General features: G+C 39.0%; 1 protein-coding gene and 1 long non-coding RNA gene across 2 annotated transcripts in view; one reads left to right on the top strand and one right to left on the bottom strand.

Annotated features, from left to right (window-relative positions):
- The window catches only part of LOC125313820, a 24,694-nt gene extending 10,775 nt beyond the window's left edge, over nucleotides 1-13,919 (top strand). The window contains exon 3 of the long non-coding RNA XR_007197483.1: nucleotides 13,864-13,919. This is a non-coding gene — a long non-coding RNA (uncharacterized LOC125313820). The remainder of the gene's footprint in view (nucleotides 1-13,863) is intronic.
- On the bottom strand, nucleotides 12,804-14,179 carry LOC115748979 (probable long-chain-alcohol O-fatty-acyltransferase 5). Its single transcript, XM_030685648.2, has 2 exons — nucleotides 13,635-14,179; nucleotides 12,804-13,488 (listed from the first exon to the last, which is right to left on the bottom strand). The coding sequence occupies exons 1-2, from the start codon at nucleotides 14,088-14,090 to the stop codon at nucleotides 12,904-12,906; spliced, it is 1,041 nt and encodes a 346-aa protein (XP_030541508.1). The 5' UTR covers nucleotides 14,091-14,179; the 3' UTR covers nucleotides 12,804-12,903.

Below are 14,179 nucleotides of genomic sequence, written 5' to 3'. Positions count from 1 at the left end.
AATCGATCTCTTGTTCTAGTACATCCGCATATACCCACTCGATATACATAGGTAATCTAAATCATGATACGTGAGGATCCATCCTACAAATCTAAAAAAATTAAAGAGTGAGCCGAAGCCCAATAAATGAAAGCCTGTAAGTCTAAGTTAGGAAACCCGCTTATATCTCAACCTAGTATGCAAACAAAGTATCACATCATGGTCAAGTACGTTGGTGCATGCATAACTTACAAATCTACCACATAAATATGTACCAATAGTGATATCACACGGTTTACCTCCTCGTCGATCGGTGGATGACATCACACATCGAACACATCATGATGCACTGGTATCAACTAGTGTCATGTAAATATGTGAATATGTACATACACATTAACATGCATTATTTTTTATTCTCTTTTTGAAATTTCAAAAGCATCCCGACGTACGGGGCATCCAAGATCACGCAACATGGGCATCTCATTCAAGGCATCTCCCGCCAAGGCATCTTGACACACAAGACATCTCTACTCCGAGGCATCCCAAAACATTCATCGGGGCATCCCATCACACAGCAGGGGCATTCTCAATCTCCTGGAGCATCATCATTGCTTATATACGAATGATGAGATTTACCTATTGTATTTCAAATGATAAAATTTTGCACGTGAGGTATTAACAATTACATGGTTATCTTTGTGTTAACATCAAAGTGATAATATACTTATATCTTTCGATTTCCATACGAACAGCGATAACAATCAAGAATCGACAATGTGAACATCAATAACCAAACCATAGGCAATATGAAAATCACATGAATATCGGCAATCAAACAATGAATTTTGACAACATTATCACGAATACCTCAATTAATAAAAGGCTATTAATCGACAAAACTTGTCTAGTAAATCGGTGTCCTAGTTGAATTTCAAAACTATCACTTTTTAATTTGTTCTCAAGGGAAGTACAAGCATTGATCAAAAAGTGTAAAGACTTGTTTTCAAGAGTGAAAGGCCAACAGCTAGCCCATTGTGCACGGACCCGAAACAAGATTGTATATAGGTTGTTAAAGCCTAATTTTATAATACCCAGTCACCTGACCGGGTTTTAACCCACCACAAGCCCTTTGGGATTTGTTGTTCCCATAAGCACATCCGATATACTTATCAACTTTACAATATGAATGAAATGCCTTTTTTCAACAAAAAAAAAAATTGTTCTCCCCATTTTTATTATTTTTTTATTACTGAATTTCACTCAAGTTGATTAATCACTACTTCACCATATAGAAGTTCATCCATTTATGCCGTATAAGCACAACGATTCATTACGCAATCATTATAACTTTCTCACTCTTAACATCAAGGTTCAAACTAAAATTAACAATCATCAAACAACCATGTCAAAAGTACTAAGCAGGTGGTTTAGGCTTGTATTAGAGTTTTCACTTACCTTGAAGTAATTGAATAAAACCAAAACTCTAATCACCAAATCATCTTGAATTTTCTTGAAAAATGAAGTCTTACTTTCATATTCAGAATAGAAAAGTGGAAAGGATTTTTCTTTCAAGTTGAAGGGAAAGATGGGTATGGCCAAAGTAAAGGTTAAGCTTCTTATATAATCAAGATTCTAATGATGATTCCAAAACTAAGCGTAAGATTGTAATGTAATGGAATGCCACATGGGAGAATCTTATAAGGTTTCATGATTACCTTGCCAAGTGTAGAGAAGATATGACTTAAGAGTGAATTGCTATTGGGGTAGGGTTAGTAATGTCTAAGTTATGAGTGTAGCTAGGATATAAATGGTTCAATATAACTTAGCCACCATACGATACTTCAATGGAGAAAGAAGATGACTCCCTCTTCTTTAACCAATTATACACATAAGTTACCCATGCATTAATTAACTAAGGTTGATGATGCAATACTTGATGACATCACTAGGCCAAAGGAGATGCATCTTAGAAGAGTATTCAATAGTTATTAAGAGTTATGATAACCATGATTAAAAGAAATGATGACTTTAAGTTAAAATGCCAGTGCTCCCATGCAAATACTTTAATTGGCCCTAAGTGAGTAGTTAAAGTGTACAAATGGCCTTATAATATAACATTCAAGATGATTCAAATGTTAGATGGCTTCTTCTTGACCAATTAGATGGGTGATTCATCTATAATATTAATGAACTAAGGTCAAAATACATGATGTCATCACTAAGCTAAGTTCAATGTCACTAACAACATATGAGCTAATAACGTTGGTCATATATAAAAAAAACTTCATTTTATCTACAGATAGGGATATTGTACTTAAAGTGTAAATGATAGTTTATCGGTTTGAGTTCATAAATATAATTATGGATCGGCTCTTCATTCATATATCACGATACAATTCAATTTAATTCAATTCAAAGTCTAAAAGATATGTATTCACTAGGTATAACTTCAAAAATACTCGATCGAAATCAGTCACTAAATTTAAACATTTCTTAGTGCCCTAATCTTTTTCAAGTACTAATAGCTCTAAATGAAAACTACTATGCGTAAATTTGATGATTTGGAAGCTCCCAATACCACAAGATTAAGTATTTGACCAAAAGGAGCCAAACTTTCTAGATGATGAGTTCTTCCATTAGAATAGGTCATGTCGGCACCTACGATTTCGTATCTATCAATTAAATCTCGTATTGATAGGATGGAGAAAGGTGTTGAAGGGCCCTCATGAATAGGGAAAGAATGGCATCGGTCTGTGCCTTGCTTCCTCCATCAAGATATTCAAAAGCGGAGAACCGCATTCTTTGTAGGCAGTCAAATATGCCCCACTTTGCGCTTTAGTAACTTTCTTGAGATTTACCTATCATGATCGATAATAGGAGAAATTCATTGTGCTTTGCCGTTTCATCCATTTCATTAGTACCTCCCACAACTTCATTCACTGCTTCCATTACTGCACGTAGAATCTTCAAGCAATAACACAATATTTAGTCTCAAGTAATAAATCTAGAGCCAAAAGCACCATATCTTCAAGCGATGACACAATATTTAGTCTCAAGTAAAAAATCTTAATAGCCAAAAGCATCCTGTTTAGTCTCAAGTAAAGAATCTTAACAGCCAAAAGCATCCTGTTTAGTCTCAAGTAAAGAATCTTAACAGCCAAAAGCATCCTGTTTAAATCCAAGAAAGGCAATTGTAATAGCCGCACCGGAGATGCAGTGGAGAGAGAAAGCGACGGACGTCAAAAGAGTGAGCATTGTTGGGTGTGTATTTAGAGTTCAAAATCGAGGCAAATCCACGTAGAGAAAATCTTCCTTCTCCCCCCTCCCCATCCTCTCTCCTCTCACAGCTGTTGCCTCTTCTTTGATTCGTTCTCTCTCTATTTCCCCGATCACCATTTCAATTTCGCCGACGGAGCTGCAATCTGGGGGACCGGCTTCGTAGTGACACCACCATCTATGAGGTTAAATTTCTTCATGCTTGGAAAGTGTGCGAGGGTAGGTAAACCGATGCCATCAAAGTCGAGATGAATCAGTCAAAAAGGAGGGCATCTCGACTCGTTGATTTCGATACCAAACGAGTAATGTTTCAATGATCCAAAATAGGTGGAAACAAACAAATTATCATGATTTGAATATATTAAAAAGAAAATACCTCATGACTCGAGAATATGACTTATGACTTAATGTCAAAAGTCACAATCACAACACTAGTCAAAGTATCCCCCAATTTCTTTTTCCCTAGTAATTCTCTCATAACATTATGCAGATGATTTCCATCATATTTTGGACATCGAATTTAGGAAAACACTTTGTGTGGCGATACATCTTCCTTGGACTTAGCCACCAAGAAGAATTTGTATGATTTGGTGAAAGCTGGTGAAAAATTACTAAGTCATAATCGCAACGTTAGTCAATGAATTCCCAAATCTCTTTTTTCCTTTTAATTCTGTCATAACATTCTGCAGATAATTTCCACCATATTTTGGACATCGAATTCAAGAAGACACTTTGTGTGGCAATGCGTCTTCCTTCAACTTAGCCACCAAGAAGAATTTGTAGGATTTGTTGAAAGCTGATGAAGAATTACTAAGTCACAATCGCAACGTTAGTCAATGCATCCCCCAATTTCTTTTTCCCTAATGATTCTCTCATAACATTATGTAGATGCTTTCTATCATATTTTGGAAGTCAAATTCAAGAAGACACTTTGTGTGGCAATACGTCTTTTTTGGACTTAGCCACTAAGAAGAATTTGTAGGGTTTGGTGAAAGCTGGTGAAGTCACAATCACAATGATAGTCAATGTATCCCCAAATGTCTTTTTCCCTAGTAATTCTCTCATAACATTGTGTAAATGTTTTCCATTATATTTTGGGCATCGAATTCAGAAAGAAACTTTGTGTGGTGATACATTTTCCTTGAACTTAGCCACCATAAAGAATTTGTAGGATTTGGTGAAAGCTGGTGAAGAATTACTGCAAAAATCGGTGTCTTTAGGAATCGTTATTTTAGCTACCTATGATGGAGTGACCAATGCCGGGGCTCTCACAAGGTATATTCACTTATTTGTTTGTTATTTATTTATATTTGGACTCCTTAGCTTGCCCATTGATTGCAATTACACCATGTGGTTGCAAGTTTGCTAAATTACTTTGTGAGGGAAAGAAACCTGGACCGGCATGAAATTCTATAAAAGCTGGTAGGCAAATGATTTCTTCTAGAAAGCCAGAACTCGAACAGGATTTTTAAGCTCTAAATCTTTGTTTTTTCTTTATCTATATTTTCACTTCATTTGACCCAATTTTTTTTCCTTAGAAACTGTCTTTAATAAAGGCTCTATTAGCGAATCTAGTTTAAATGAGTCAATTATCGATATGATGCACTCATAAACATTCGACCTACTATCTTATCTTAACTAGTATGGTGCATTTGTTAAAACTCGTGCAGTAATTGCCATGTTATATATAGAAAAAAAAAGGACCTCATTTCATATAAGGATAGAGATCTCTGAATTTAAAGTGTAAAATGACAGTTTTTGTGTATCCCTTTGTATAAGCATGGACAATATCTCATTTTATATATTGCGATACAAATCGCTTTAATTCAATTCAAAGTTTAAACAATATATATTCATTAGATGAATCTTGAAAGATACTCGATTGAAATTTGTCAATAGATTTAAGAATTATTTTTAAAAGGAACTCTTTTCTCTCTTTGTCTTCATCGATAGATTTTTTTCTATAATGCACGCCTTTCGATTTTCAAGCCATATGAAATTTGCTTTCTCTTTTAATATCTCAAATCCACCATTTTATTTGCACAACTATATATACCAAATGTGAAATCTCTTAACCTTTTCGATCTCCATCATTCGAATTAAAAATCCCAGAATCCTTGAGTTTTTGTTTTTACTTTAGAAATTGTCCTTAATAAAAGTTCTATTGGAGAATCTAGTTTAATCGAGGTGATCGTCGATATGATATGATCATAGATATATTCGACCTACTATGTTGTTGAGTTCCTTAACTTGTATATACCAAAAAAAAAAAAAAAAGCCCTTATTTCATCTACGGATAGGGATCTCTGAATTTTAAAGTGTAAAATGATAGTTTCATTGTATCCTTTGAAATCATAGTTATAATTGTGTGGGCTGGTTCTTGATTCGTATAAAACAATACAATTAGATTTAATTGAGAGTTATCCAATTAGATTTAATTGAGAGTTATCCAGTTTTTAGGAAAAAAGACACCTCCATCAAACAGTAATGATGTGGAATTTTCTTCCACGAAGCAACCGACCCAGATTTTCAATCTAAATGCCAAAATGCATATTTACTTGTGCGATGAGCGCTCCAAGGTCGACTACTTGCTCTAGTGACAGGTAACCTCCTCCTGCATTTCCCAAGAAATGAAATCATTATTTGTCATTGAATGTCCTCAATGAGTTCTCTAAGAAGACCAGCCTCTCTCTAGCATTGTCATTCACTTGCTCTGTCTGTGCTTTCAGAATTACAAATTTTGCTCGACCTAAAACCAATCAATCAAGTATATCAGTGAAGGCATTCACAAAAATGACAGAACAATGTACATACCATTAAATGGCTCTTGCCCCTGGTTCTCCACTCCCAATACAAAATCCATTTTGGGTGGTTGTTCATCGTTCACCAATGCTTCAAAATCAAAATCATCGAAATGAATATCATCTTCCTCTGGAGCCTGCAAAGTCAGAGCCTCTTGAAGAGGTAACACTAAAACAGGAGCCGCCGGCGGAGGGTTTGGAAAGAGTCCCCATCTATTCTGGTATTGTTCTCTAATCACAGTGGGATTTCTGCACAAATTTTAAGTCCATCTCGTACCCCTGTCAAGTGGTGTCTAATCCTTACGAAGGTTGCATCCACTGTCATGAACACCCTGTGATAGAAACAGCACCGCCACCTATCGTGGGCAACTCATCCACCTCGTTCCAGTCTGGACTTCTATTCGCCATCTACAATAGAGAGAGGACTAGGATTAGATGACAACGATATGGAGGAAGAGGAGGAGAAGCTCCTCGCACAAGTTGAGCAAGTTGGTACCGTTTTGTTGAAAGGCCGAGATATGAGGACACACCAGTCGGAAATGCAGCTCCAAGAAGCGAACGGTGGAGGTGTGGTGGTGGTTGGGAGTGGGAGAAAGAGAAGAAAAAGAGAAATGAAGAGGGAGACAGGACAAAGAAAGAAATGAAGAGGGAGGGGCTGGAGGAGGTATAGTGTCGTTTGTCCTACTTATTTATTAGGTGAATTATGAAAAATACCCAATCGAAATCCGTCACTGAATTCGAACATTTTTTTTTAAATAGAACTCTTTTCTCTACATTATGTGTGTTCATCCATGGATTTTTCTTTTCTTAATGCATGTCTTTTGATTTTCAAGCCATATGAAGCTTACTTTCTCAATTAATATATGAAATCTATCATTTTCTTCTCATTACTGTATATACATAAGAACACGATGCGAATGTTATAGTCTCTCAACCTTTTGATTCTTCTCTGTTGGGGAAATTATTTATCTAATGTTACGTGCAAAACCTTTTATAGAAAAGAAGATTTGAATGAAAGATTTGAATGAAATATTCCAAAATACTCGAATTTTCTTTTATTTTAGAAACTTTCTTTAATAAAGGTTCTATTGGTGAATCTAGTTTAATCGAGTCAATTGCTTCTATTAGTCTGTTTAATGGATGGACTATTACGACATAAAGCATATCATTCATGAATCTTATTGGCAAAAAAGTTTAAGGGCAAGGACTACATCTACATGTACAAATTAATATCTAAACCATGATGTATGTCACAAATTAATATCTAACATAACATTTGTAAAGTTAGTCGAGAAGCGTACTCAATGTCAAATTGACTAGTAGAATTATTGAGAATTGTAGATCTGCATTTCATGTCATGGAGGTCGATTGGTCCAAGTTGTTTTCTAACATACTCTGATGTAATTAAATATAATCATGCATCTTTTTGTTTGTCATAAATTTCTAATTGCATACATGTTTTAGGATTAGATATAATCATGCATCTTTTTGTTCGTCATGAATTTCTAATTGCATACTTGTTTGAGGATTGAAAATCCTATACTTTACATATCCATTAGATTGAGTTCTTGTGTTTCTTCTCTCTTCTTGGCGGCGGCGGCAGCACTTAAGTGGTTCAAGATATCACTCTAGAATCTTGCCACAAAATAGGTAGATGACACTTCCATGTCATATAATAAAATAAAAGGATCTCTTGATAGAGAGCTCTAAATTAAAATTGTGAAAATGATAGTTTCAATTTATGCTTTTGAGATCGTAGTATTAGTATGAATAGGCTCTCGATTAGAATATTATCATGCGATTCAATTTAATTCGATTCAAAGTCTAAAGGATATGTTGTGACATCCCAGGATGCCACCTACTCGCGTTCTTCTTTTAATTGGATATTGCATATTTTATATATGGCGCATGCAGAAGACCAAAAGAAAACACATAAGGCCATCACTACACACATTCAATCAAAGCACGCGCACCTGAAGGGTATAGCCCTTAGAGGTTTTACCATCTGTACCTAATATGCACACGACAGACAAATCGGGTGACTATATATAAAGATCGTCTTCCAGTTTATGCACACAAAAAATCAACAAGGACTATTGAGAGGGTAACCAAAAAGAATCTACTGCCAAACGACTAACACCATCATCTATGGGCACCACCACCGCCATGCCTATATCCATAGCCATATCTAAGTATCTGAAAATAGAGTAACAAACAATAATGAGCCAAAGCGTAGCAAATATAATTTCTAACATGTCAAGTGTCAAGTATCGAAAACGTCAATCAATGGTTAGACATGTCATATACACATTTGGCATCTCCAAATACGAGCTAATCAGAACATCCGACCTTATCATCTTATCGTCATTCACAACCATAGCCAAAGATAACAATCCAAAGATCAATTATTCAACACCCAAATAAAAACCAAGTCAGGTAAAAACTAACAACAACCTGAACCTCCACAACCACGCAAATTCACCCCTAGGGCTCACGGTCACCATTCCTTTGCCACCTATCCAAAGATCAATGTTCTTCTTACCAAATTTAGCCACCACATCAGTCAATTCAGAACTAAAAGAGGACAGTTCACCCATTAGAGATGACATGCATGTCATCGAAGCTATCTACGCGCCCGCGCTAGGCCATTGTCGATCCTATCTCATGAACCCACGTACGATCCATAGCCGATCTCGCCCAAGTAACCTCAAACTTCACCAACCCAACATCAAAAGCACCTCATCTAGCAAGAACTCGAGACATGCAAACGAGTTCTGGGCCGTTTGCGCCCACACTTCCACTTTCAATCCTACGCGCCCAACCGCCATCCATCGGCTTTTCACAACGATCCAACCACCAAATCAGTTCACCAATTCACGGAAGTGCTAAAATTTACAACATGCATGCAAAATCGGCAACCAACAATTGATGAATTAGAAATTTTACTCGCCTCGTATCCGAACACGAAGACGAAATCGAGAAGCGCCACACCACAAGCTTCAAGCTCGTTCTTCCTTCCTTTGGCACTAGCAAGAGATGATCGAGCGAGAGGAAAATCGAGCCGGGCGAGAGGGAGATGGTGCGACAACCGAGAGGGGAGAAGAGAAAGAGAGAGTGATCTTGGGAGTTCTTGAAGAGAATGGCAAGGAGAGAGAAAAACAAGGTTTTTGTAGTGGATGGGAGGCTTGCAAGCTCACTATGTGTCCACCACGCGCGCTCCCAAGTGCAGTTCGGCCCACTAAGTAGAAATTTCACTAATTGTACCAATTTTCACATAGTCTAGCTCTACGGGACCGAAACTAATTACAATACATCCCTGTCCTTCCGTCGATAACTTTCCTCACCATCAACTAAAGTCCCAAAAACATAATTTCTAGACGATCACCACCAAATAATCCAAATTTTGTCCATTAAACAAGTTGGCGGAACTCAGATCATCATATGTGTATTCATTAAGCAATCTTTTAACATACTCATTAGAAATAGATCTATGGATCGGTCATTGAATTTATGCATTTAAAAAAAAGAATTCGTTTTTTGTTGACATAGTGTATGCTCATCCCTGGAATTTTATGCATATGCCTTTTGATTTTCAAGCCATACGAAGTTTGCTTTTTCAATTAATATCTTAAATTGATCATTTGCTTCTCAACTACTATATATATGCCTAAGAAGATGGCGCAAATGTGAAAGCCTCAACCTTTTTTTTTTTTTTGGTAAGGTAAGTATGTATAGACTTTTCAAACGAAAAGCCTCAACCTTTTGATTCTTCAATTTTGGAAAAAATTGCTTATCTTGTGGTACGTGCAACTCCTTTCACCAAAGAATTGGAGCATTGAAATTGATGCACAGTTGTTCACTTGAGATGGCAAATCTAGTTCGTACCAAGATGAAGACTTAGATGACAACTCCCGTAATACTCAAGTTTCTTTTGCCGTCATGGATTGTCCTTATCGCTGCAAAAAAGAAAATTCCACAAGAGAATTAATAAAAAATAGTTGTGAAAGCACGAGATGTTAATTCCTTTAGACTACTGAATACCCTTGGTAGTTCGACATTTGCGTATGAAGTAGCACAACAGCTTGATGGATTCAGTAGTGGAATTCTCACTTGGAAATCTACAAATTGATGTTCATGTATCGGCTCTCATTCTGCAGAGGAAACTGCAGTGGTTTAAGGTCTATTCACCGTATTTGTCTTTTGTCCTCTTTAATTTACATTTATATTGATGGGTCTTCATTTTGTTTTTCTGAAGATATTGGGACATGTCATATCTCCTTTACAAGTAGACAAACGTCTGGGGAGGATTTTGTAGAAATATGCTTAAAGTGGCAGACCAATGAATGAGGACGATGTCATCATCTTGTGTTGCTGTGGCGAGTATCATCGTAACTATAGTTTTCGCTGCGGCTTTTGCTATACCCAAAGGCAACAGGAACGGCAGCATATGGATTCTGATCGCTATGAAGAAGACCACATTCATGACAGCCACAATAGCTCCGATCTCCTCTATCTCTGCAATTTTGTTGTTCTTGTCTATATTAATTTCACCATGCCACAGAGGACTTCCTCTACTCATTGCCAAGACAAATGACATGGGGCTTCACCTTTCTTTTCCTTTTTTATCTCTATGTTGGTGGGATTCAGGTCTTCTCTTACTCTCATCCTAGGCAAAGTGGATTTTCATCCCAATTATTTTGCCGCCTTCATCAATTTTCTTCTCGTTCGTTGTTAGCTTATATGTTGAGATGGTCATATCCACTTCTTGGCCTCACCTCTACCGTCTCCCGAAGATTTGGGAATGATCTATAATATTATGGGCAAACTTGTTATGTTTTTACTCATGTTTAGACTTTTGAAATGTCATATTAACTATAATTAGTGCCAATATATCATTATTTTGTTGAGATTGACTTTGGAGTTTTTTTTTCCCACCTACCTTCGCAGAATATATCTAGCCTATAGGTTGTGCTTCTTCTTTTTTTTCCCTTTTCTTGCTCCTCTTTGTGGAAGCAGGTGTATTATTTTATATCCAAGTACTTATACTACTGTTTTCAGCACAGCCATGGGTGAGACAATGCCATTGAAATGCACTGAAGTCTCTCGAGGATTAAATGATTTCATGGGCTACATGCTTGCTGTTAAGCCATATCAAATCCATATGAGAATGTTGGTCAAGGTTTATTTATAGAAGGCGAGGCCCAAGTCAGTGCCGCGGTAGCTTTGTGTCTGGGGTCATATAATCCCCTGCATATTAATCACTGGGTATGATAGCTTAGTGATAAAGGTTCGGTCCTGGAGTGCTAGTGGCGATGCCAGAGGAGTGAGATGGCTCTAGTACAATGGATACAAACCATAATGCGCAGAACAGTGAAAGTGCATCCAACCGGCTTTGGAAGATCCTTAGTAAGACTATGGAAGGAACACAATGGGGAATTACTGTTGACGTGTTGGAATGTGGAAACCCACTAGCTTTGGCTCATTTTGCTAATCACCCCACGAAGGGCATGGACGCAAATGTCATGATTTGTCCTTAACGCTTTCATTTGATTGAGAACAAGTCTTTTTTCTGTTGACCTCCATCCCACCTCAAGGAACGTCAACCAAAATTGTGCTAATTGCCTCTTTCAATAGGTGGCACGGTCGCACAATACCTCAGTTTGGTCTCACTTCAATTTCTAAGTAGGCCAAGACTAACTGTGATCCAACCATCGACAGCAAGAACATCCGAGTCTCGTTGTCCGACATGCAAGACCATGCACGAAGGACCCGCTTTCATAACATGTGTGGGGCTAGCTATTGGATCAATATCCTGCTTGATCATACCTATCCGTTGCGGCTATTTATGTAATTTTCCGTATGTTACCCTTCCTTCAATAAACAAAGATGGAGGCGGGCTTAGAAAGTACTTCTGGCATTTTTCAAAGAGTAGTGGCATTTTGGTCCAATTGTAATCTGTCAGTGAAAGTTCATATGCGAATTAAAGTATTCCAAAGTAAGGGATGTATGCACGACATTATGGGGACTAAAGTTGGGATAGGATTCTCCCCTAAAGGATACCTCTTTTGGATCCTTTCGACTTACGTTCTTTTTGCTATTGAGTCCTCGAATTTGAATTTTATTTTCACAGTCCTCTAACTTATGCTGTTTGCCAATGTACCCTTCTATTTTATTTAATTCTGCGCCGCTCTAAAGGAATGAGCATCTACCATGGAGCATAAACATTACAAGTTTCTTGACAACCTAGTTTTTTGAGCTAGTCTACCATGCCCAGGGCATCATCATGTCCACAAATTTCATGACCGTTGGATCATCACAACAATGGGCCGAACAGGCTGTCCAGACGGTAGGAATGTAACTTCATCAAGCTTCGAGGGCAATTTTTTTCATTAGCCAGAGTCGGAATTCGTGTTGGTCGATGAGCAAATCATATTTCTGATAACAATGCTGCACCACACTTAAGACATAATATAATCTTCCAGGTAGGTCTCATTGCATGACTAACAGACAAAGAAAAGTATCGTTGGGGTTAGAAGACAGCATTCATAATTCAATATTGAACATATAAACATGATTAAATTGATATTGGCGAAAAGGAGACGTTATCGATATGATCACCGACAAAACAAAAAGTTTCACGTGCTCAATATAAAAATCGAGGAAGAAAAAATGTATCGACTCATTGGAATGTCAATTTTTTTCTTTTGGCTCAGTATTCAAGAACCATTTTTTTTGTGGGGGGGGGGGGACCAAGAACCCAATGTTTTTTTTTTTTTAGGAAAATGTTTTTAGTAGAACCACGTGGGATACATTTAATTTGACTCCGAATGCCACGTACCGCGTCTCAAAAGTTGGGCTTCAACCACTCCACCAAAGCCTTGCACTCGTCAATGGCCCTCACGTCCGCCCCATTCCTGGTCAGCTGCGGGAAGAAAAGCCACATGGCGGTCGCCGCCACGAAGCCCACTGTCAGCGGCGTCGCCACCGCCCTGCTCAGCCTCCACCTCTCCCCCACCGCCGCCTTCGCCGCCACCTCCACCACCACGCACACCCCCTGCAGCACGAAGAACCCCGTCACCTCCCACGTGGGCCTCGCGCGTATCATGTAGTAGTACAGCAGCTCGTGCATCAGCCCGGACACGAGGAACGCCGCCATGACCGCCGCTGCCCCCCAAGGGACACCCAAGCGCGGTTCGAGGAACGACTTCAGGGGCTTGTACACGGTGTGGCGCAGGGCGTTGGTCACGGTGAGGTTCCACCTCCTGCCCCAGAAATCTTGGAGCGACGTGGACAGGTAGGGCTCGTCGGAGGGCATCTGGAGCTCGACGCCGAGGACGGCACGAGCGGCGGCGTTGCTTAGCCCCAAGATCATGTCGACGTAGAGATAAAGCATGCACGAATAGAGAAGCAGAACCAGCTTCGGGTACGCCTACAGGCGAAGTTGCCGGATTTCAACACGAATGGAATGAAGTTAATAATAGCAATCAATTCGAAAATGACAGGATTAACATGAATAGACAACAACATCGACTCTTATTCGACTTCGACACATGAAACAGAATAAACATGCCCAACCTGCAATAGCAACTTGTCCCTGTGGTCATGCACAAGGATTGAGATTCCGAAAAGGAGAAATTTTAAGGGCAGATTAAGGGGCAATTTGGGGGTTTGGGGAGATGGGTAGTCTTGGGTTTGCCTGATTTTGATGGGAAAGCACGTGAAGAGGATGAAGAGGAAGAGGGACTTCGATGGGTCGGGATGAGAACCGGGAGTGGAGGAGAGGGGGCCTTTGCCGAAGGAGAAGAGGAGGAGCTTGAAGGAGGCAAGCCAGGTGACGAAGAAGGCGGTGACGCCGGTGGGGAGGACGGTGGAGAGCCCGAGGGGGAGGGCGGCGAAGAGAGAGAAAACGGGGAGGAGAGAGAAGAGCCTGAGCTTGCCCGGAGGGAGGTTGGAGGAGACGAAGTAGCAGTAGCACACGCACGCGAGGACCGCCAGCCACACGTTGATGAAGTTGCGTGCTTCCTCTTCCATTTTCTTCTCTCTCTCGCTCTCCCTCTCTCTCCTTAAGAGAATGGTGCCTCTTCCTTGATGATGTCTGTTTATTGGGGATTAGTTAGCAA

This window comes from Rhodamnia argentea, chromosome 2 (genome assembly GCF_020921035.1).
Source record: "Rhodamnia argentea isolate NSW1041297 chromosome 2, ASM2092103v1, whole genome shotgun sequence".
NCBI lineage: Eukaryota > Viridiplantae > Streptophyta > Magnoliopsida > Myrtales > Myrtaceae > Rhodamnia > Rhodamnia argentea.
Note: the sequence above shows the minus strand (reverse complement) of the source record. Positions and strands in the feature narration are given on the sequence as shown.

Excerpts from the sequence above, each read along its gene's own strand:
- LOC115748979 (XM_030685648.2), bottom strand. The coding sequence starts at position 14,090 with ATGGAAGAGGAAGCACGCAACTTCATCAACGTGTGGCTGGCGGTCCTC. Across the intron at positions 13,489-13,634 it reads GGGACAAGTTGCTATTGCAG|GCGTACCCGAAGCTGGTTCT; the intron begins GTTGGGCATGTT and ends CTTCGCCTGTAG.